Source organism: Mustelus asterias, chromosome 24, assembly GCF_964213995.1.
Source record: "Mustelus asterias chromosome 24, sMusAst1.hap1.1, whole genome shotgun sequence".
NCBI lineage: Eukaryota > Metazoa > Chordata > Chondrichthyes > Carcharhiniformes > Triakidae > Mustelus > Mustelus asterias.
Genome location: NC_135824.1, coordinates 1,631,082 through 1,655,089, shown reverse-complemented (window position 1 = coordinate 1,655,089; position 24,008 = coordinate 1,631,082). Strand labels below are relative to the sequence as shown.

General features: G+C 44.2%; 1 protein-coding gene across 1 annotated transcript in view; it reads right to left on the bottom strand.

Annotated features, from left to right (window-relative positions):
• The window catches only part of hacd3 (3-hydroxyacyl-CoA dehydratase 3), a 40,454-nt gene extending 16,759 nt beyond the window's left edge, over positions 1–23,695 (bottom strand). Inside the window, exons 1-4 of the mRNA XM_078241148.1 lie at positions 23,434–23,695; positions 7,000–7,042; positions 4,097–4,170; positions 2,707–2,871 (exon numbers count right to left, since the gene is read on the bottom strand). Coding sequence (XP_078097274.1) covers positions 2,707–2,871; positions 4,097–4,170; positions 7,000–7,042; positions 23,434–23,538 — 387 coding nt within the window. The 5' untranslated portion in view covers positions 23,539–23,695. The remainder of the gene's footprint in view (positions 1–2,706; positions 2,872–4,096; positions 4,171–6,999; positions 7,043–23,433) is intronic.
• Between the last annotated feature and the right edge of the window lie 313 nt (positions 23,696–24,008).

The following is a 24,008-nucleotide window of genomic DNA, read 5'->3' as shown; positions in this document are numbered from 1 at the left end:
AGCAGAAAGTACTGGTTAAAGGGATGTTTTTCTTGCTGGAGGAAGGTTTGTATTGGAATACCCCTGGGGTCAGTGTTGGGGATCTTTGCTTTTCCTGATATATATTAATCACCTAAACCTTGGTGTATAGGGCACAATGGGCCCTCTACTTGGGATATAGGGCACAATGAAGGGGCGCATGGCCTCCTTCTACACTGCAAGGATTCTATGATAATAATAACCAGTCAACTGAAGTCATTATACAATTCCAGTTCTATTTTAATTTCGAAAGCAAAATACTGTGGATGCTGGAATCTGAAACAAAAACAGAAAATGCTGGAAAATCTCAGCAGGTCTGACAGCATCTGTGGAGAGAGAAAAGAGCCAACGTTTCAGAGCTGACGAATGGTCATCCAGACTAAAACCATTGGCTCCATCCCCTCTATTTATAATTACTTCCTCACATCAGACTACCTCGAAAATAAGTTCCTCACTTAGGTTAGCAGTGTTAGGTCATTTAAAGCAAGATGAAACATGGAATAAACATTTGCAAAACAAATGTTATTAACCACAATTAATTTGAAACGAGTGGGTGAAACTCCTTTGTGTGAAAGACATTGGCTTCTCTGGGAGATAAGGATAAGAAAAGCTAAAGCTCCCTTTAATACAGAGTGAAACATCAAAAAATATAAAATCAACACCTTCAATCAGACAAAAGCAAAATACTGCAATGCTGGAAATTCTTTCAATTTAGTGCATTCACTGTTCATGATGTGGTTTCTCTATATTGGGGAGACCAAACAGAGACCAGGTGACCACTTGCAGAACGTTTCCGTTCAGTCCGCAAGTATGACCCCGAGATTCCAGTCGCTTGACATTCCAATTTCCCACCTTGCTCCTATCCTGACCTTCCTGTCCTTGGCCTGCTAGAGTGTTCCAATGAAGCTCAACACAAAGAACAGCATCTACTATCGAGAACAACTCAACACATTGGGCCCAGTTTTACCATTTTCATTCTAAGTGCTGAATCTGGGCGTAATGCAGATCCGACTTGGAAATCTGCTTTCAGGCGCCCCCATTCGCACTCAGCCTGAAAAAGAAAAAATCGCCAGTCCCATTCGCGCTGTGGGCGGGGCTTAGCACGCCCAAAACGATCGGAGCTCTGAACTGCGCATGCACAGTTAGAAAAAAATTTGAAAAAGCGCGCCCGTGTCAGATCGCTCCCGGGCCACAGAAAGTGGAGAAAGCGGCCTGGGAGCGATGGTCCCCACAGATATCACTGTCCCCCTTATCCACCTACCCCCCGCGACCCAGACTGATCGTGACCCCCTGCCCCCCCACCACCGATCGCCTGCAGAGTGGCAGCGGACCCTCCTGCCCCCCCACCAGAGATCCATCTGACCCCCCCCCACCAGAGATCCATCTGCCCCAGCCCCCCCAAACCAGTGAGCGATCGGACCTCCCCCCCCCGCCCACCAGAGATACATCTTACCCGCCTCCTCCTCCTCCCCCCCCCACAACCAGACAACGATCTGCCCTCACTCCCCTCCCCCCCCCCCCAGCGAGAGAATAATCTGACCCGCCTCCCTCCTCCCCCCCCACCACTGATCTGAGTCAGAGAGCCGTTGGAAGCTCTGAATTCGCTCTTCAACAGCTGGAGCGCCCGATTCAGACTTTTATTCAGCAGGTCCATTTTGGCGCGATTCTGGATCGGCGAACACAGCGGTAAAGGGAGAAATGCTGATAAAGTTGAGCGGGCAGTTCATTAATTCAAGTTAAATGTATGCAAATGCATTTAAATCGCCATTGCGCCCGTTTCAGGCGCGAAGCGGATCGCCGCCATTCCGGGTTTCGGTAAAGTGGCAATCTGCGCGGACGTGGGCGCGGATCGCGTTAATGGCCTCACACCTGACTTCACCACGTTTTCGTGCCCGAATGGTAAAATCGGGCCCATTGAGTTCAACATTTTGATGCGTTTCTTCTTTTTTTTGTCATTTTTCCTTTTTTTGTTTTGTTGGGTTGCTCTTATCTTGTTTTCTTTTTTCCCTTCATGTTGCATTCAGATAGTTGCTATGTAGCTATTCATGCTTCATTTGGACACAACTTTTGTTGCAGTATCCATTGCCATTCTTTGGCTGTTGCATCACAAAATCATTTTGTTATTTAATTTCTTCTGTGCTTGACCCTATTACAGAACATCTCTGCTCTTTGTGCCCCCCCATTCACCCCCCAAGTCTTAGCAACTTCCTATCTATTTTATTAACCTGCTCTGCCTTGACGCAAAAGAAAATGTCGTCTGTCTTGACCATGTGATTGAACAAGATTTTCACTGTGTCTCTGACACCGCTGAGGGAGGAATTGAATGTTTTTTTTCCAGGCATTTGTTAATATTCATTGCCAAGGTTATCAATATTGTATATTCTGGTGATATACAATATAACTTAGGTACAGTGTGTGGGTTTCCTTATTTTTAGCTGAAAATGTTGCACCGAACTACATCAGACTATTGCAGTTCCACATCCATTGTCCATATGACCCTGTTTTAGTAACAATGCCAATTTGTTGGTTATTTGGCAATGTCATCAGTTTTGCGTTATTGACGAAAACCAGCTTTGATAGAGACTGTTTAACATGAATTCTCCAACACTGGGTCGTTTTGAAGCAGAAGTAAAGAAAGGGCAATTCTTTAACCCGATACCACATCTACAGCCTCCTCACTGAATTTACCTTTGCCTGTAGCTCCATTTCAGCATCAGACTCGTCCAGCCAACGGTCAAAATCAGGAACGAGGAATATTGGTTTCTTTTCTTGTTTGGTCAGCCTGTCCCACCACATGCTCTCAACTTTCTTCACTGTTATCGACACTTGTCTTTCTGTCACCTTGAAAAGTGGCTATAAACATAAAACAATTTTTGGTTTAAATTTCCTGACAGCAAGTACATTTCATAGAATCATAGAAACCCTACAGTGCAGAAAGAGGCCATTCGGCCCATCGAGTCTGCACCAACCACAATCCCACCCAGGCCTTACCCCCATATCCCTACATATTTACCCACTAATCCCTCTAACCTACGCATCTCAGGACACTAAGGGGCAATTTTAGCATGGCCAATCAACCTAACCCGCACATCTTTGGACTGTGGGAGGAAACCGGAGCACCCGGAGGAAACCCACGCAGACACGGGGAGAATGTGCAAACTCCACACAGACAGTGACCCGAGGCGGGAATCGAACCCAGGTCCCTGGAGCTGTGAAGCAGCAGTGCTAACCACTGTGCTACCGTGCCGCCCTAAATTTGCTTCAGCTTGAGTTAAAACTATTGAAATACATTTACACAGAAGTAAAATAAATATAGAAAATAGCAAAAAAGAACTTAACGGTGCCTGATATGATAAACAGTTTACAGAAACCACAATAGTACAGTTTCAGAATTACCATACAGCACCTCGAATGTGACACTGTTTTGCAACGTTTCACACATTGATTGGTCAGTCATCGCGTATCCAGGAATGATTAATTCTGATGTTTCACAAACACAGATTATTAAAAGTCTAGTTCACTAATGTCCTTCAGGGATTAGCAGGCTGTCATCAATACGTAATCCGTCTTTTATGTGACTCCATTCCACATTACGACTCAGCAACCAGGTTTGTGCAATAAATAACAGCTTTTAAGCATCATTCAAGCCATGAGCAAAAACAGAAACAAATTCTCACCAAGTTATGTCTCCAGATTATTAATAATAGTTTAACAGCTCCAAACACTAATCCTCATCTTTATACCCTCTGTATTATAATCCACGTTGGATAATGGCTATAGTTTCAGAAAGATTGCCTATAACCCTCATGATTATATGATCATCCTACTGGAGCAGATCTTCCACAATGAGCAGCAGATCAGTGTGTAGCAATGGGGTTCCCTGCAGCTCCAGCTGTGTACACTAAAATGGTAGCATGTGTTTCCAGCTACAAATAGGAAGAGGAAATAATTTTCAAAAGAATCTTAAATATCTCCCTGCTATAACAATAAGATCAATTGGAAATAGTCAACTTTCATTTCATTTGTCACTGAAATGGAATCACAGTTTGTGGTAAACTATCAAAAATTAGTGACATACCTCAGGATTCACTGGTTCCAAAAACGTAAGGTGAAATTCATACGCATGGTCCCCTTTTGCACCATGGCCGTGTGCTGAAGGTGGATACAAAGCACATGAGAAAATACTTGACATCATATAACAAATTAGATATCACACTTGTGTTCAAATACCTTTGCCAGAGTTGAGAAATTATATATTTCAGTCATAGGATCAGTAAAAAAGAGTTTCTCAGCCTGTTGCACACAGGTTTGCTATTTAACTATTAATTAATTTTGAATAAATGCATATTACATGAATAAGGACAGAATGTACAGCCTTAAAATCACATCTACTCCACACTCAACCCCATCTTCCAACCCCACTTCACCTGAAGACTACATTCAATCTTTTGCAGGTGATTTGGAAGAGAATGGAACGTTGTCAGTTATTGAAAGGGGAATGGAATATAAAAGCAGGGAAGTTTTGCTACTATTGTACAGGATGTTGGTGAGAGCATATCTAGAGTATTATGTACAGTTTTGATCTCCTTATTCAACAAAGGATTTAAATGCTTTAGAAGCAGTTCAGAATAGGCTCAGTCCACTAATTCCTGGGATGGCCAATATACAAGGGAAGTTTTGACAGACTGGGCCGGTATCCATTGGAATTTAGAAGAACAAGAGGTGATTTTATTGAAACATATAAGATCATGAGGGTCTCAATAGGGTGGATGCTGAAAGGATGTTTCCCCTTATGGCTGAGACGAGAACAAATGACACATTTTAAAAGTAAAGGGTCTCCTATTTAAGATGTGGATAACTGACAACGTTCCATTCTCTTCCAAATCACCTGCAAAAGATTGAATGTAGTCTTCAGGTGAAGTGGGGTTGGAAGATGGGGTTGAGTGTGGAGTAGATGTGATTTTAAGGCTGTACATTCTGTCCTTATTCATGTAATATGCATTTATTCAAAATTAATTAATTGTGTGGCTTTTGCTACCAAATAAACCTGTTGGACTTTAACCTGGTGTTGTTAAACTTCTTACTCTCCTATTTAACACAGAGATGAAAGAATTATCTTCTCTCAAAGGGTTGTTAATCTGTGGAATCCTCTTCCCCAGAGAGCAATGGAGGCAAGGTCATAAAGTCATAGAATCGGACAGCACAGAAAAGTCCCTTTGGCCCATCGAGTCTACACCAACAATAACTACCACTAAAGTTGCGCAAATCCCATTTCCCGGCATTTGTCCCATAATGTTGAATGTTATGATATTTCAAGTGTTCACCCAAATACTTTTTAAAGGTTATAAGGATTCCAGCCCTCCACTGCCTTCCCAAGCAGTGCATTCCAGATTCCCACCACCCTCTGAGTGAAAAGATTTTCTCAAATCCCCTTTAAATCTCCTGCCTCTCACCCTAATACTATGCTCCCTGTGACTGACCCCTCAACCAAGGGGAGCAGCTGTTTCCTATTCCTCATAATCTTATACACCTCAATCATGTCCCCCCTCAGCCTTCTCTGCTCTAAAGAAAACAATCCAAGCCTACCCAGTCTCTCCTTATAGCTCAAATGCTCCATCCCAGGCAACATCCTGGTGAATCTCCTCTGTACCGCCTCTAGTACTATCACATCCTTCCTATAGCGAGGTGACCAGAACTGCACACAAGTATTCTATCTGTGGCCTAACCAGCATACCCTCCTTGTTCTTATACTCTATGCCACAATAGATAAAACCAAGTATCCCATTTGCATTCTTAACTACCCTATTCATCTGCTCTACCATTTTAGGGATCTGTGAGTAAGTACGCCAAGATCCATCTGTTTCTCTGAGCTTCCTGGTGACCTGCTATTCATTAAATACTCCCTTGTCTTGTTACTGCTTCCAAAGTGCATCACCTCACACTTATCAGGGTTAAATACCATCTGCCAATCTGACCAATCTATCTACATCTTCCTGTAACGTATGATATTCTTCTTCACTGTTAACCACCATACATCATGGTGTCATCTGCAAACTTATCATTTCCCCCGCATTATCATCTATATGAGCAGAAGCGATGGGCCAAGCGACCTAATTCTGCCCTTTGTCTCATGGTCTTATATCATTTATGTATATAACAAACAACAAGGGACTCAGCACTGAACCTTGTGGTACGCCACTGGTCACGAGCCTCTATTCACTCAAACAGCCACCCTTTATGTCCTATTACTAAGCCAGTTTCAGATCCATCTCGCAAAGTTTTCCTGAATTCCATATGCTTTAACCTTCTCGATCAGTCTCCATGTGGGACTTTGTCAAAGGCTTTGCTAAAATCCATGTAAACTGCATCAACTGCACTTCTCATCCACACAATCACTTTTTCGAAAATTTCTATCAAATTTGTTAGGCATGACCTCCTCATGGAATATTTTTGAGTCAGATAAGATTCTTGACTGACAAGGGAGTCAGAGAGTATAGGGGATGGACAGGACAGGAAAGTTGAAGTCACAATCAGATGAACAATGATCTTATCAAATTAAGAGCAGGTTGGAGGGACCGAATGGCCTGCTCCTGCTCCTAATTTGGATGTTTATCTGTGTGTATATTTGTAGAATCTTGACTCCCCACATGCATTTTTTTCACTTGTAGGAAAGTTATTTTTTCTATCGCAACAATTTCAACTATTTCTGCACACTCTCAATTTATCAGAGCAATTTCTTCATAACAAGATCCTGTCAACAGCTCAACACTAGCACGATTAAAAGTATTACAAAACAGTGCCATTGTTTTTTATAATAGAACCATAGAAAATTACAGCTCAGAAACAGGCCTTTTGGCCCTTCTTGTCTGTGCCGAACCATTTTATGCCTAGTCCCACTGACCTGCACTTGGACCATTATCTAGGCATTTGAGTTTTAACTCCTATTTACACAACAGGAAAGGGTGAGCATTCCAATCCTACCTCTGAATGAGAGAGTGTTTTCAGTAATCTTGATATCAGGTTTCTGTTGAAAGAGAGAACAAGTCACCAGTTAAATGGACAGGATTTTCTAATGGTTTGCATTTTGACTTAAGTTCTTTTCAACAAAGCAATATCTCTATAAATTAGAACAGGACCAGCAACATGTCAGTGCTTTGCAATAAGGTTTACCAATGTGCCTGCATTCTTGTTCACCTCTGAGGGGGACAAAGGGGAGTGAGCAGCAGGAGGTGCAAGAGACGGGGCGGCACTGTGGTTAGCCCTGCTGTCTCATAGCCCCGGGGACCCGGGTTCGATTCCCGGCTTGGGTCACTGTCTGTCCAGAGTCTGCACATTCTCTCCATGTCTGCATGAATATCCTCCGGGTGCTCCCGTTTCCTCCCACAGTCCAAAAGATGTGCTGGTTAGGTGCATCGGCCGTGCTAAATTCTCCCTCAGTGTACCCGAACAGGCGCCGGAATGTGGCGACTAAGGGATTTTCACAGCAACTTCATTGCAGTGTCAATGTAAGCCTATTTGTGACACTACTAAATAATCTAAAAAAAAAGACAACAATAAACTGAAAGGACATTTAAAACAATAAATATAGAATTCAGACTGCAAAGAATTAAAATATTTTATTTTCTAAAATGTATTATACAATTAGTTTCAGAATAAATATTTGAGTAAAACAATTGTAGATTTTCAAATGAACTGAATCTAGACAGAAAATCAGAACATAGAACAGTACAGCACAGTACAGGCCCTTCGGCCCACGATATTGTGCCAAACCTTTTCCGAAACCAAGATCAAGCTCCCCCACTCCCTATCATTCTGGTGTGCTCCATGTGCCTATCGAATAACAGCTTGAAAGTTCCTAAAGTGTCCGACTCCACTATCACAGCAGGCAGTCCATTCCACACCCCAACCACTCTCGGAGTAAAGAACCTACCTCGTACATCCCTCCTATATCTTCCACCACGAACCTTATAGTTATGCCCCCTAGTAACAGCTACATCCACCCACCCGAGGAAATAGTCTCTGAATGTCCACTCTATCTATCCCCCTCATCATCTTATAAACCTCTATTAAGTTGCCTCTTAACCTCCTCTGCTCTAAAGAGAAAAGTCCTAGCTCCCTCAACCTTTCTTCATAAGATCTACCCTCCAAACCAGGCAGCATCCTGGTAAATCTCCTCTGCACTCTTTCCAGCGCTTCCACATCCTTCTTATAGTGAGGTGACCAGAACTGCACACAATATTCCAAATGTGGTCTCACCAAGGTCCTGTACAGTTGCAGCATAACCCCACGGCTCTTAAACTCAAACCCCGTTAATAAACGCTAACACACTATAGGCCTTCTTCACGGCTCTATCCACTTGAGTGGCAACCTTCAGAGATCTATGGATATGAACCCCAAGATCTCTCTGTTCCTTCACATTCCTCAGAACCCTACCTTTGACCCTGTATTCCGCATTCAAATTTGTCCTACCAAAATGAATCACCTCGCACTTATCAGTGTTAAACTCCATCTGCCATTTTTCAGCCCAGCTCTGCATCCTATCAATGTCTCTTTGCAGCCTACAACAGCCCTCCACCTCATCCACTACTCCACCAATCTTGGTGTCATCCACAAATTTACTGATCCACCCTTCAGCCCCCTCCTCCAAGTCATTTATAAATATCACAACTGGCAGAGGACCCAGCACTGATCATTGTGGTTCACCGCTGGTAACTGGTCTCCAGTCTGAAAATTTTCCATCCACCACCACCCTCTGTCTTCTATGAGATAGCTAGTTACTTATCCAATTGGCCAAATTTCCCTCTATCCCACACCTCCTTACTTTCTTCATGAGCCGACCATGGGGAACCTTATCAAACGCCTTACTAAAATCCATGTATATGACATCAACTGCTCTACCTTCATCGACACACTTAGTTACCTCCTCAAAAAATTCAATCAAATTTGTGAGGCAAGACTTACCCTTCACGAATCCGTGTTGACTATCCCGGATTAAGCTGCATCTTTCTAAATGGTTGTAAATCCTATCCCTCAGGACCTTTTCCATTAACTTACCAACCACCGAAGAAAGACTAACCGGCCTATAATTACCAGGGTCATTCCTATTTCCTTCCTTGAACAGAGGAACAACATTTGCCACTCTTCAGTCCTCTGGCACTATCCCCGAGGACAGTGAGGACCCAAAGATCAAAGCCAAAGGCTCTGCAATCTCATCCCTTGCCTCCCAAAGAATCCTAGGATATATCTCATCTGGCCCAGGGGACTTATCGACCTTCAGGTTTTTCAAAATTGCTAATACATCTTCCCTCAGAACATCTGCCTCCTCCAGCCTATCAGCCTGTATCACACTCTCATTCTCAAAAACATGGCCCCTCTCCTTGGTGAACACTGAAGAAAAGTATTCATTCATCGCCTCTCCTATCTCTTCTGACTCCATACACAAGTTCCCACTACTGTCCTTGACCGGCCCTAACCTCACCCTGGTCATTCTTTTATTCCTCACATAAGAGTAAAAAGCCTTGGGGTTTTCCTTGATCCGACCCGCCAAGGACTTCTCATGCCCCCTCCTTACTGAGCAGCTGGGGCAGATCTGCACATCAAAAACAAATCTTTCATTTCACAGGTGTTGAGGTTCACATCTGTTCTCTGAAACCCCCGTTTCGTTATTTAACCATCACAGATAATGAATGAATCTGCTTATCCTCCACTTTCACAATTCACATTTCGAAGGATAGTCACCCACACATCAATCGTTTCCAGTCAATTTAGTGACAACATCTGAGCCAGATGATGGGGGAGCCAGCCCGTTATTAGGCACAGAGACAAAATAATTCAGCTCAACCTAACTTGAAATTTGATCATCTAAATTTATATGAAATATAATAGAAATTCTCCCCAGTATGGGCCTGGATGATGTATCCTGCTTGTTCTTCCTTTTCCTATGGGAAGCACCTAGCTTCTCCATGTTGCTCAGATTTTCAGTGTACAGAATATGCCAATCCTTACTCTAGTCCACAAAACTGTCCCTCTGTCAGCCCTGAATATATGCACATTGTATTATTTTAAACAAAGAGGCTTGAAGTTTATATCAGAATGTGCTGAGATTTCCAGAGCAATTGGTCTAAAATGGGTCAAATCAGGAATTTCAGGCGCCAATTACATCTAGTGCAATTTGAGTCTGTTAATTCAACGTGGAAAAGTGTGAAGTTATGCACTTTGGAAGGAGGAATGGAGACATAGATTATTTTCTAAATGAGGAAATGCTTAGGCATCAGAAGCCCAAAGGGACTTGGGAGTCCTTGCTCAAGATTCTCTTAAGGTTAACAAAGAACAAAACAGCACAGGAACAGGCCCTTCGGCCCTCCAAGCCTGCGCCGCTCATGTGCCCAACTAGACCATTCGTTTGTATCCCTCTATTCCCAGTCTGTTCATGTGGCTATCTAGATAAGTCTTAAATGATCCTGGCGTGTCCACCTCAATCACCTTGCTTGGCTGTGCATTCCAGGCCCCCACCACCTTCTGTGTAAAATACGTCCCCCTGACATCTGTGTTGAACCTTGCCCCCCTCACCTTGAACCCGTGACCCCCTTATGTTCATCACCTCCGACCTGGGAAAAAGCTTCCCACTGTTCACCCTATCTATGCCCTTCATAATTTTATACACCTCTATTAGGTCACCCCTCATCCTCCGTCTGTCCAGGGAAAACAACCCCAGTTTACCCAATCTCTCCTCTTAGCTAAGACCATCCATACCAGGCAACATCCTGGTAAACATTTTCTGTACTCTCTACAAAGCCTCCACGTCCTTCTGGTAGTGTGGCGACCAGAACTGGACGCAGTATTCCAAATGTGGCCTAATCAACGTTCTATACAGCTGCAACATCATATGCCAACTTTTATATTCTATGCCCCGTCCAATAAAGGCAAGCATGCCATATGCCTTCTTGACCACCCTCTCCACCTGTGTTGGCCACCTTTAAGGATCTGTGGACTTGTACACCCAGGTCCCTCTGTGTGTCTATACTCATGATGGTTCTGCCATTTATTGTATAGCTCCCCCTTACATTAGATCTACCGAAATGCATCACTTCGCATTTATCTGGATTAAATTCCATCTGCCATTTCTCTGCCCAATGTTCCTATCTATCTATATCCTGCTATATTCTCTGACAATGTTCATCACTCTCCGCAACTCCAGCAATCTTTGTGTCGTCCGCAAACTTACTGATCACACCAGCTACATCTTCCTCCAAATCACTTATATATATCACAAACAGCAGAGGTCCCAGTACAGAGCCCTGCGGAACACCAAAGAACAAAGAACAGTACAGCACAGGAAACAGGCCCTTCGGCCCTCCAAGCCTGTGCCGCTCCTTGGTCCAACTAGACCAATCGTTTGCATCCCTCCATTCCCAGGCTGCTCATGTGACTATCCAGGTAAGTCTTAAACCATAAGACCATAAGACATAGGAGCGGAAGTAAGGCCATTCGGCCCATCGAGTCCACTCCACCATTCAATCGTGGTTGATTTCAACTCCATTTACCCGCTCTCTCCCAATAGCCCTTAATTCCTCGAGAAATCAAGAATTTATCAATTTCTGTCTTGAAGACGCTCAACGTCTCGGCCTCCACAGCCCTCTGTGGCAATGAATTCCACAGACCCACCACTCTCTGGCTGAAGAAATTTCTCATCTCTGTTCTAAAGTGACTCCCTTTTATTCTAAGGCTGTGCCCCCGCGTCCTAGTCTCCCCTGTTAATGGAAACAACTTCCCTACGTCCATCCTATCTAAGCCGTTCATTATCTTGTAAGTTTCTATCAGATCTCCCCTCAACCTCCTAAACTCCAATGAATATAATCCCACGATCCTCAGACGTTCATCGATGTCAGCGTGCCTGCCTCCACCACCCTACTTGGCAGCGCATTCCAGGCCCCCACCATCCTCTGTGTAAAAAACGTCCCTCTGATGTCTGAGTTATACTTCGCCCCTCTCAGCTTGAGCCCGTGACCCCTCGTGATCGTCACCTCCGACCTGGGAAAAAGCTTCCCACTGTTCACCCTATCTATACCCTTCATAATCTTGTACACCTCTATTAGATCTCCCCTCATTCTCCGTCTTTCCAAGGAGAACAACCCCAGTCTACCCAATCTCTCCTCATAGCTAAGACCCTCCATACCAGGCAACATCCTGGTAAACCTTCTCTGCACTCTCTCTAATGCCTCCACGTCCTTCTGGTAGTGCGGCGACCAGAACTGGACGCAGTACTCCAAATGTGGCCTAACCAGCGTTCTATACAGGTTCGTGCAGGTTCAGTCAGCAGTTAGGAAGGCAAATGCACTGTTAGCATTCATGTCGAGAGGGCTAGAATACAGGAGCAGGGATGTACTTCTGAGGCTGTATAAGGTTCTGGTCAGACCCCATTTGGAGTATTGTGAGCAGTTTTGGACCCCGTATCTAAGGAAGGATGTGCTGGTCTTGGAAAGGGTCCAGAGGAGGTTCACAAGAATGATCCCTGGAATGAAGAGCTTATTGTACGAGGAATGGTTAAGGACTCTGGGTCTGTACTCAAAGAACAAAGAACAATACAGCACAGGAACAGGCCCTTCAAGCCCGTGCCGCTCCCTGGTCCAAACTAGACCATTCTTTTGTATCCCGCCATTCCCACTCCGTTCATATGGCTATCTAGATAAGTCTTAAACGTTCCCAATGTGTCCACCTCCACCACCTTGCCTGGCAGCGCATTCCAGGCCCCCACCACCCTCTGTGTAAAATATGTCCTTCTGATATCTGTGTTAAACCTCCCCCCCTTCACCTTGAACCTATGACCCCTCGTGAACGTCACCACCGACCTGGGGAAAAGCTTCCCACCGTTCACCCTATCTATGCCTTTCATAATTTTATACACCTCTATTAAGTCTCCTCTCATCCTCTGTCTTTCCAGGGAGAACAACCCCAGTTTACCCAATCTCTCCTCATAACTAAGCCCCTCCATACCAGGCAACATCCTGGTAAACCTCCTCTGTACTCTCTCCAAAGCCTCCACGTCCTTCTGGTAGTGTGGCGACCAGAACTGGACACAGTATTCCAAATGCGGCCGAACCAACGTTCTATACATCTGCAACATCAGACTCCAACTTTTATACTCTATGCCCCGTCCTATAAAGGCAAGCATGCCATATGCCTTCTTCACCACCTTCTCCACCTGTGACGTCACCTTCAAGGATCTGTGGACTTGCACACCCAGGTCCCTCTGCGTATCTACACCCTTTATGGTTCTGCCATTTATCGTATAGCTCCTCCCTACATTATTTCTACCTAAATGCATCACTTCGCATTTATCAGGATTGAACCCCATCTGCCATTTCTTTGCCCAAATTTCCAGCCTATCTATATCCTTCTGTAGCTTCTGACAATGCTCCTCACTATCTGCAAGTCTTGCCAATTTTGTGTCGCCCGCAAACTTACTGATCACCCCAGTTACACCTTCTTCCAGATCGTTTATATAAATCACAAGCAGCAGAGGTCCCAATACAGAGCCCTGCGGAACACCACTAGTCACAGGCCTCCAGCTGGAAAAAGACCCTTCCACTACCAGCCTCTGTCTTCTGTGACCAAGCCAGTTCTCCACCCATCTAGCCACCTCCCCCTTTATCCCATGAGATCCAACCTTTTTCACCAGCCTACCATGAGGGACTTTGTCAAACGCTTTACTAAAGTCCATATAGACGACATCCACGGCCCTTCCCTCGTCAACCATTCTGGTCACTTCTTCAAAAAACTCCACCAGGTCAGTGAGGCATGACCTCCCTCGCATATAACCATGCTGACTATCGTTAATGAGTTTATTCCTTTCTAAATGCGCATACATCCTATCTCTAAGAATCTTCTCCAACAACTTCCCCACCACGGACGTCAAGCTCACCGGCCTATAATTACCCGGGTTATCCTTCCTACCCTTCTTAAATAACGGGACCACATTAGCTATCCTCCAATCCTCTGGGACCTCACCTGCGTCCAGTGACGAGACAAAGATTTGCGTCAGAGGCCCAGCAATTTCATCTCTCGTCTCCCTGAGCAGCCTTGGATAGATTCCATCAGGCCCTGGGGATTTGTCAGTCTTTATATTCTCTAACAAACCTAACACTTCCTCCCTTGTAATGGAGATTTTCTCCAACGGTTCAACACCCCCCTCCGAGACACTCCCAGTCAACACATCCCTCTCCTTTGTGAATACCGACGCAAAGTATTCATTTAGGATCTCCCCTACTTCTTTGGGCTCCAAGCATAATTCCCCACTTTTGTCCCCGAGAGGTCCAATTTTTTCCCTGACAACTCTTTTGTTCCTAACGTATGAATAAAATGCCTTGGGATTCTCCTTAATCCTGTCTGCCAAGGACATTTCGTGACCCCTTTTTGCCCTTCTAATTACCCGTTTGAGTTCTTTCCTACTTTCTTTGTACTCCGCCAGAGCTCCCTCCATTTTTAGCTGCCTGGACCTAACATACGCCTCTCTTTTCTTTTTGACCAGTCCCTCAATTTCCCTGGTTATCCACGGTTCTCGAATCCTACCCTTCCTATCCTTTTTTTTTTACTCGTTGGAGTTTAGAAGGATGAAGAGGGATCTTATTGAAACTTACAGGATACTGCAAGGCCTGGATAGAGTGGACGTAGAGAGAACTTTTCCACTAGTAGGAAAAACTAGAACCAGAGGGCACAACCTCGGGCTAAAGGGACAATCCTTTAAAACAGAGATGAGGAGGAATTTCTTCAGCCAGAGAGTGGTGAATCTGTGGAACTCTTTGCCGCAGAAGGCTGTGGAGGCCAGGTCATTGAGTGTCTTTAAGACAGAGATAGATAGGTTCTTGATTAATAAGGGGATCAGGGGTTATGGGGAAAAGGCAGGAGAATGGGGATGAGGGGTTATGGGGAAAAGGCAGGAGAATGGGGATGAGAAAAGTATCAGCCATGATTGAATGGCGGAGCAGACTCGATGGGCCGAGTGGCCTAATTCTGCTCCTATGTCTTATGGTTTTATGGTCTTATCTCTTGCACTGGTTTAAAATGTATCATTGGAACCCACCCGTAAAACTGGCTACACTCTTAGTTCAAATTAGTCGCCATGATTTTCCACTAATTGCACTCCTTTGCAGACCTTCAAGAAGGTTCTTAATCTTAAACCTTTTTTTAAGTGTAAGGACACAAACAGATGTGTTTTAGAAAGCTTTTGAATATTATTTTTTTATTTCTGACCATGGTGCACCAATGTAAATGGCTCAAGTCATTTTTAATTATTTAAAATCAGGTCATTCACTGAATTGTTATGGGACAGAAGGAGGCCATTTGGCCCATCACATGTATGATGGACTAGACACTGAATAAAAAGACATTTTTTGTGATAAACCTATTTTCAGCTGCACTAATAAAACTGTACTGTTATCACTCTTAAATATATTAAAGGGATATATTTGACACTTTAAAAAAAATAACACTCAAATATTGTCCAACTGCACTGGTAATTAGGAGATTTTATTTTTGACGGTATGTAAATGAGTATGAGTAGAAACTCTTGAAAACTAGCACAAATTTGAGTGCAAGTTGGTGCAGGTTTGCTAATTCTTCCTGAAACTCTTAGCCAGTGTTTCGTTTGCCATAAAATTAATCTTTGCATACTTCACCACTCCTACAACTGTCGGCACAGGCTATGGTAATCAAATTTAAATAACACATAATACCTGCACTGTCTGCAGGTGTTGCTGAACAGGGTCAGATTTCCATAAATGGCGAACCCTGGCTCCAACTGTATGAGTTAAATAATTTTCACTCACACCTCACGCTCCTTTTGAGTGAACTGAACACCAAGTGTGAAAAGATTTGACAAGTATTGGTGTCCACATCTTTACCAATATTTCTGACTCATTTTCTATTTCCAAGTTAGAGATTTTTGGAGGTTCAAAAAAAGTGTGTCAGATACTATTTTAGTAACAGAAACAGTGTAAAGCAAACAAATGATCTTTTACTGATGGACCTGTTGCTGAGGTTGGATAACTGGCTGTTTTCAAATTTTCAGTCGAGCCCAGACAAGGATTTCAATGCACAGTATTCCCATAACAGGAGGAAGAAGATCCTCTTTACATTGGCAGCACTTTTTAAAAAGTTCAGCATTTATTTTCCATCCCTGGGAACATTTAAGAGTCAACCACATTGTCGTGGGTATGGAGTCACATGTAAACCAGACCAGGTAAAGATGGCAGATTTCCTTCCCTAAAGGACATTAGTGAACCAGATAAGTTTTTTTTTAAACAATGACAATGGTTTTGTAGTCATCATTAAACTTTTAATACCCGATTTGTATTGAATTCAAATTTCACCATCTGCTATGGTGGGATTCGAACCCAGGTTCCAAGAGCATTACCGTGGATCTCTGGATTACTAACCCAGTGGCAATACCACTAATCAATACAAGAATCATACAGCACAGGAGGCAGCCATTTGGTCCATTGGACCTATGCTGGTTATGTTAAAGAATTATCTAATTAATCTCACTTTCCTGCCGTTTCCCAATAGCCCTGCAAATGTTTCATTTTCAATTATTTATCCATTCCCTTTTTATTGTTACGGTTGAATCTGTTTCTAACTCCCTTTCAGGCAACATGTTCCACATTATAACAGTTCATAAATAACAGCACATTTCCTATCTCAGAGCTTCATAAAATTATGCATTAAACAACAGCTCTCGGCTGCTGCCTTGTAAGTTTTAGGTGTGAATGCTAAAGGGTCATGGGTTCCTGTATCTCAAAAATATCATCCACAACAAAGTAAAATATTGAGCAAATTGACAATTTACACAGCACATCAGCAATCAAATACTAAATGTTACCAGAAAAGGTTCAATTTTTAAAGTGGAACTTTACTTTGCATTCTCTTTCTCGTAGCCAAACTCTCGTACCCAATAGCTGATACCATCCAACTCTAACCCAGCGAGACAGGAAGCTATGGGGCTGGGCAGGGTTATATATAAACATCAGTGTAGTGACTCATGCTGGCTTATGAAGGGTTAGCATTGGACAACATGTGTAATGAGAGAGAGATTTAAAAATGTGTTATTTCCCTAAGCACTGTGCCACCATGCGCCCCAGAGCCCTGGCTAGCATTACTGCCTCACAGCGCCAGGGACCCGGATTCAATTCCGGCCTCAGGTGACTGCCTGTGTGGTATCTGCACATTCTCCCCACGTCTGCGTGGGTTTCCTCCGGGTGCTCCGGTTTCCTCCCGCAGTCCAAAGATGTGCGGGTTAAGTTTATTAGCCATGACAAATTGCCCCTTAATGTCAGGGGGATCAGGAGGGTAAATATGTGGTGTTATGGGGATGGGTTAGTACCTGGGTGGGATTATTGTCAGTGGAGGCTTGATGAGCCAAATGGCCTCCTTCTGCACTGTGAATTCTATAAGCCCCTCCATAAACCTTTCCCTTTGACCTAGCTTTTGATCACTGGAGTTCCTTTCTTTTTTTGGCTTTGCATTTATATCCAATTATATCTCTATTAAGCACCTTGGGTCAATTTTCACTGTTAAAAGAGAAATTGTCTCCAGCAACACAATGGGCTGTGTCCTGAACATCCTACAGCTCATTTGACTGGACAGAACTCACAAAATGAGCAGTAAATTCATTGAAGTGTGGCAATATAAAATTCAAGTCATATTGTGTTTCTCTCTGCAGATGCTGCCAGACCTGCTGAGTTTTTCAGGTATTTCTTGTTTTTATTTCCAATTTCCAAAAGCATCAGTATTATCTATTTTATATATGAATCATCCTTGTCTTAATAATATAGAAAAACTCTTAAAACCAATTCACAGCCACTTTTTACACATTTATGCCTGATATTACTCAATGACAAAATTAATTGTAAGTACTATTGCTTCCAAATTGATGAAACCCAATTTACAGTCACTCTTACTTTTCCAAAAGGCAGGAGCTGTTATTTGGTCTTCATTAAGTAGATATTAGAGTTTTGGAAAAACAAAACGTAGCCAAACTAAATGGAAGAACCGATTTTTATTTGAACCAGAAGGTACTGTCGGTATATTTTAAACTAATTAAAATAAACTTCATAATGTGACAAATGGATAAGGAAAGAGCAGTACGGAATAGCTCAATGGGCCAAATGGGCCCTTTCTTACATAAACATTACAAAATGGAAACAGGCCATATCCATGTGAGCAACATTTCCAATCCTGTGTGTTTATCTGCTCCCCTATCCCTTCATTCGCGCACATATCCAACCCGTTCTTGAATGTTGTCCCAGCTTCTGCTTAAAAAGCACTAACTGTCGATTATGCCTTCGAACCCGAGTAAAAAGGTTTCTCCTGCTCACTAGTTCAAAGCTTATATCGAATAATCCTTGTCACTGTTCACTAAACCCTCTTCAATGCATCATTTTGAGAGTATGAGAGTATAATTTGAAGACCAAACAATGATATACAAGATTACAATTTAGATATAACCACACAGAGATAAACATAGGGACCAAAACACACCGGATTTGTAGACAAATATCCTGGTGATACATCCCAGTACAGCCCAGTCCAATTAACCTCGTCAATAAAGCTTTCAGACTGACTGGATACCTCTGGCAAATGTTCAATAATGTCATTCTCCCTCTTTTCCCACATTCACTAACAGACGCCTCTCACTGTCTATGTCCCATATTTTAATTCCAAACTGCAACAGATTAACCTTAGATTAAAATTAATCTCCCATTCTTAAATTCATCAATTGAATGGGTCCAAATCCCATTTAATGCCATCAATCGGGAGGACTTTGAATAGTGTGGAGGAGCAGAGGGATCTAGGTGTATGTGTGCATAGATCCCTGAAAGTTGGGAATCAAGTAGATAAGGTTGTTAAGAAGGCATATGGTGTCTTGGCGTTTATTGGTAGGGGGATTGAATTTAGGAGTCGTAGCGTTATGTTGCAACTGTACACAACTCTGGTGCGGCCGCACTTGGAGTACTGTGTGCAGTTCTGGTCCCCACATTACAGGAAGGATGTGGAGGCTTTGGAGAGGGTGCAGAGGAGGTTTACCAGGATGTTGCCTGGTATGGAGGGGAGATCCTATGAGGAGAGGCTGAGGGATTTGGGATTGTTTTCGCTGGAAAGGCGGCGGCTAAGAGGGGATCTTATTGAAACATATAAGATGATTAGAGGTTTAGATAGGGTGGATAGTGATAGCCTTTTTCCTCTGATGGAGAAATCCAGCACGAGGGGGCATGGCTTTAAATTGAGGGGGGGTAGTTATAGAACGGATGTCAGGGGTAGGTTCTTTACCCAGAGGGTGGTGAGGGATTGGAATGCCCTGCCAGCATCAGTTGTAAATGCGCCTAGTTTGGGGGCGTTTAAGAGATCCGTAGATAGGTTCATGGACGAAAAGAAATTGGTTTAGGTTGGAGGGTCACAGTTTTTTTTTTTAACTGGTCGGTGCAACATCGTGGGCCGAAGGGCCTGTTCTGCGCTGTAATGTTCTATGTTCTATGTTCTAATCTTCCTTAGATTCATCATCTGTACATTACTTCATGTCATCAGCAAATTCTGTATTACAAACATCAGCCACCTCCACACCATTATAGAAATTACACGCACACTGCCAATTTGTAGAGTTATTTTACAATTCCATTCGCACCTGTCAAACCATCCAGGATGGTTACAAAGCATTTCCATGTCCACACTACTCTCATTCCTTACATAATTTCCAAATCTTGACAATTCCACAAGAATGAGACTGAGTGATTTGCTCTTGCAGAGAGCCAACACCGACATGTCAGCCTGAATGGCCTCCTTCTATGCTCTAACTATTCCATGCTTCCTATTCTTTGATTCAATTCTTGATTGTTCCTGTTTCTTTGCCATATTCACTACCTGGCAGATCTGTTATCTTTCCAATCCCAATACCCGACACTTCCCATCTCATTCCTAATCCCATCCCAATAGTTCATATTCTCATACAGACCAAGTGCTGGAAAATGGGATTCGAATAGATAGATGTTTGATGGCCAACACAGCACAATGGACCAAAGGGCCTCTTTGTGCACTGTAAAACTCTAATGATTCTAATACCAGTTCCAGAGTACAAATGTTCACTGATGAATCCCAGCTCATTCCAAATCTCCCACTTAACAGTTCCAATGTAATTCTCAAGTCATCCCTTACAGTTCACTCACTCCGCCTTTGAACAGCTTCTACTCCCAAATCCTGACATCTCATTCCCAAGCCTTGAGCCCCCTTTCCCAGCCTGTGTCCATATGCAGCAAGACATGGACATCATTCGGGCTTGAGCTAATAAGTGCCAAGTACCATTCATGTCATACAAGTGTCAGGCAATGACTATCACCAACAAGAGAGATTGTAATCTCTCTTTGACATTCAATGGCATTACCATCGCAGAATCCCCCACCATCAACATCCTGGGGATTACCAGAAACCAGAAACTGAACTAGCCATATAAATATTTGAAAACAAGAGTAGGTTAGAGACTGGGAATCCTGCAGCAAGTAACTCACCCCCTGACTCCCCAAAATCTGTCCACCATCTAATGGCAGAAATCAAGAGTGTGTTTCAGAGATGGTAATGCCATTGAATGTCAAAGAGAGATGGCTAGACTTTCTCTTGTTGGAGATGGTCATTGCCTGGCACTTGTGTGACATGAATGGTATTTGGCACTTATGAGCTCGAGCCTGAATATTGTCCAAGTCTTGCTGCATATGGACACAGGCTGGGAATATTTTCCAATTGCCTGGATAAAGGCAGTGCCAACAACAGTAAGGAAACTCAACACAATCCAGGGCAAAGCAGCCCGCTTGATCAGCACCCATCCACAAACATTCAATCCCTCCACCACCGATGAACAATGACTGCCATGAGTATCGTCTACAAGATGCACTGCAGGAACTCACCAAGGTTCCTTGGGCAGAATCTTCCAAACCCACAATCGCTACCATCTAAATTGAGGACAAGGGCAGCAGATACCTGGGAACAGCACCACCTGGAGGTTCCCCTCCAAGTCACTCACCACCCCAACTTGGAAATATACCGGCCGTGTCTGCGTGGGTTTCCTCCGGGTGCTCCAGTTTCCTCCCACAGTCCAAACATGTACGGGTTAGGTTGATTGGCCATGCTAAATTGCCCCTTAGTGGTGCGGGATGCGTAGGTTAGAGGGATTAGCGGGGTAAATATGTGGGATGATGAGGATGAGTGGAATTGTTTTTGGTGCAGACTCGATGGGCCGAATGGCCTCCTTCTGCACTGTAGGGATTCTATGATTTCTATGATATCACCGTTCCTTAGAGTCGTAGAGTCATAGAGGTTTACAGCATGGAAACAAGCCCTTCGGCCCAACTTGTCCATGCCGCCCCTTTTTTATAACCCTTAAGCTAGTCCCAATTGTCCGTGTTTAGCCCATATCCCTCTATACCCAGCTTACCCATGTAACTGTCTAACGCTTTTTAAAAGACAAAATTGTACCCACCTCTAGTACTACTTCTGGCAGCTTGTTCCAGACACTCACCACCCTCTGTGTGAAATAATTGCTCCTCTGGACACTTTTGTATCTCTCCCCTCTCACCTTAAACCTATGCCCTCTAGTTTTAGACTCCCCTACCTTTGGGAAAAGATATTGACTATCTAGCTGATCTATGCCCCTCATTATTTTATAAACCTCTATAAGATCACCCCTCAGCCTCCTAAACGCCAGAGAAAAAAGTCCCAGTCTATCCAGCCTCTCCCTATAACTCAAACCATCAAGTCCCGGTAGCATCCTAGTAAATCTTTTCTGCACTCTTTCTAGTTTAATAATATCCTATAATAGGGTGACCAGAACTGTATACAGTATTCCAAGACTGGCCTTACCAATGTCTTGTACAACTTCAACAAGACGTCCCAACTCCTATATTCAATGGTCTGACCAATGAAACCAAGCATGCCGAATGCCTTCTTCACCATGCTGTCCACCTGTGACTCCACTTTCAAGGAGCTATGAACCTGTACCCCTAGATCTTTTTGTTCTGTAACTCTCCCCAACTCCCTACCATTAACTGAGTAAGTCCTGCCCTGGTTTGATCGATCAAAATTCATCACCTTGCATTTATCTAAATTAATCTCCATCTGCCATTCGTCAACCCACTGGCCCAATTGATCAAGATCCCCTTTCAATCCTAGATAATCTTCTTCACTGTCCACTATGCCGCCAATCTTGGTATCATCTGCAAACTTACAAACTATGCCTACTAAATTCTCATCCAAATCATTAATATAAATGACAAACAACAGTGGACCTAGCACCGATCCTTGAGGCACACCGCTGGTCACAGGCCTCCAGTTTGAAAAACAACCCTCTACAATCACCCTCTGGCTTCTGTCATTAAGTGGAGATGCCGGCGTTGGACTGGGGAAACACAGTAAGAAGTTTAACAACACCAGGCTTGTGGCTTTTACTACCAAATAAACCTGTTGGACTTTAACCTGGTGTTGTTAAACTTCTTATTCTGTCATTAAGCCAATTTTGTATCCATTTGGCTACCTCACCCTGTATCCCATGAGATTTAACCTTATGCAACAACCTACCATGCGGTACCTTGTCAAAGGCCTTGCTAAAGTTCATGTGGACAACATCAACTGCACTGCCCTCATCTACCTTCTTGGTTACCCCTTCAAAAAACTCAATCAAATTTGTGAGACATGATTTTCCACTCACAAAGCCACACTGAGTGTCCCTAATCAGTCCTGGCGACTCTAAATACCTGCAGATCCTGTCTCTCAAAATACCTTCTAACAATTTACCCACCATAGATATGAGGCTCATTGACCTGTCATTCCCAGGCTTTTCCCTGCAGCCCTTCTTAAACAAAGACACAACATTTGCCACCCTCTAATCTTTAGGCACCTCACCCGTGACTATCGATGATTCAAATATCTCTGCTAAGGACCCGCAATTTCCTCCCTCGCCTCCCACAATGTCCTGAGATACATTTAATCAGATCTTGGGGATTTATCTACCTTGATGCACCTCCTTCTCTGTAATATGTACATTCCTCAAGGCACACTATTTATTTCCCCAACTTCCCTAACATCCATGCTTTTCTCAACAGTGAATACTGATGAGAAACATTCATTTAGGATCTCACCCATCTTGGAACTTCCTCCCTAACAGCATGGTGGGTGTACCTACAGCACACGGACTGCGGCGGCTTCCAGCACCACCTCCTCCACTGCAATTAGGGAATGGGCAATAAATGCTGCCCAGCCACAGATGCCCACATCCCATTCACAGTGCTCCCATTCCCGGAGCTCCAATCCCAATGTTCCCAATCCTGGTGTTCCTATTCCCAGTGTTCCCGGCTCCCGTTCCCCGGCTCCCATTCCCGGTACCTGGACACCGCTCAGGTCCACCCTCAGGTACAGCTCGCGGTGTCTCTGCGCCCAGTAAACATGGGGGGTGAGGGTGAGGCCCGGCTCCCGCCGCCCGCTCTCCATCCCCGGCCTCAGGCAGCCTCCAGCGGCGGCTCTCCTCAGCCCGGCTCCGGCTCCCGGTCCCGGTCAGTCCGCTAGGGCGGGGGTCAGTTCCTCGCTGAGCTCCCGGTCACTCCGCTCCGGCCGCGCGATCGGCGCTTTTGCTAGAACAATCTGCACGGCCGACGTGCGCGTAACCTCCAGCAGTGCGCGCCGCCGCACCGGACACACGCGATTCCGGGGCCGCGCACGCAGCCAGGCGGTTCCCAACTCTCCAGGCTGCCCTGGAGTCTCCCGGAATGAAAGGTGCTTTTCCCAGTGCGAGCTGCTGGCTCCTCCTCATTGTCCTGGAGCAGTTCCTGACCATAGTCCAGGTTGGGGATGTTCCCCCCGCCCTCCCTGACCATAATCCAGGCTGGGATGTCCCCTCCCTGACCATAATCCAGGCTGGGATGTCCCCTCCCTGACCATAATCCAGGCTGGGATGTCCCCTC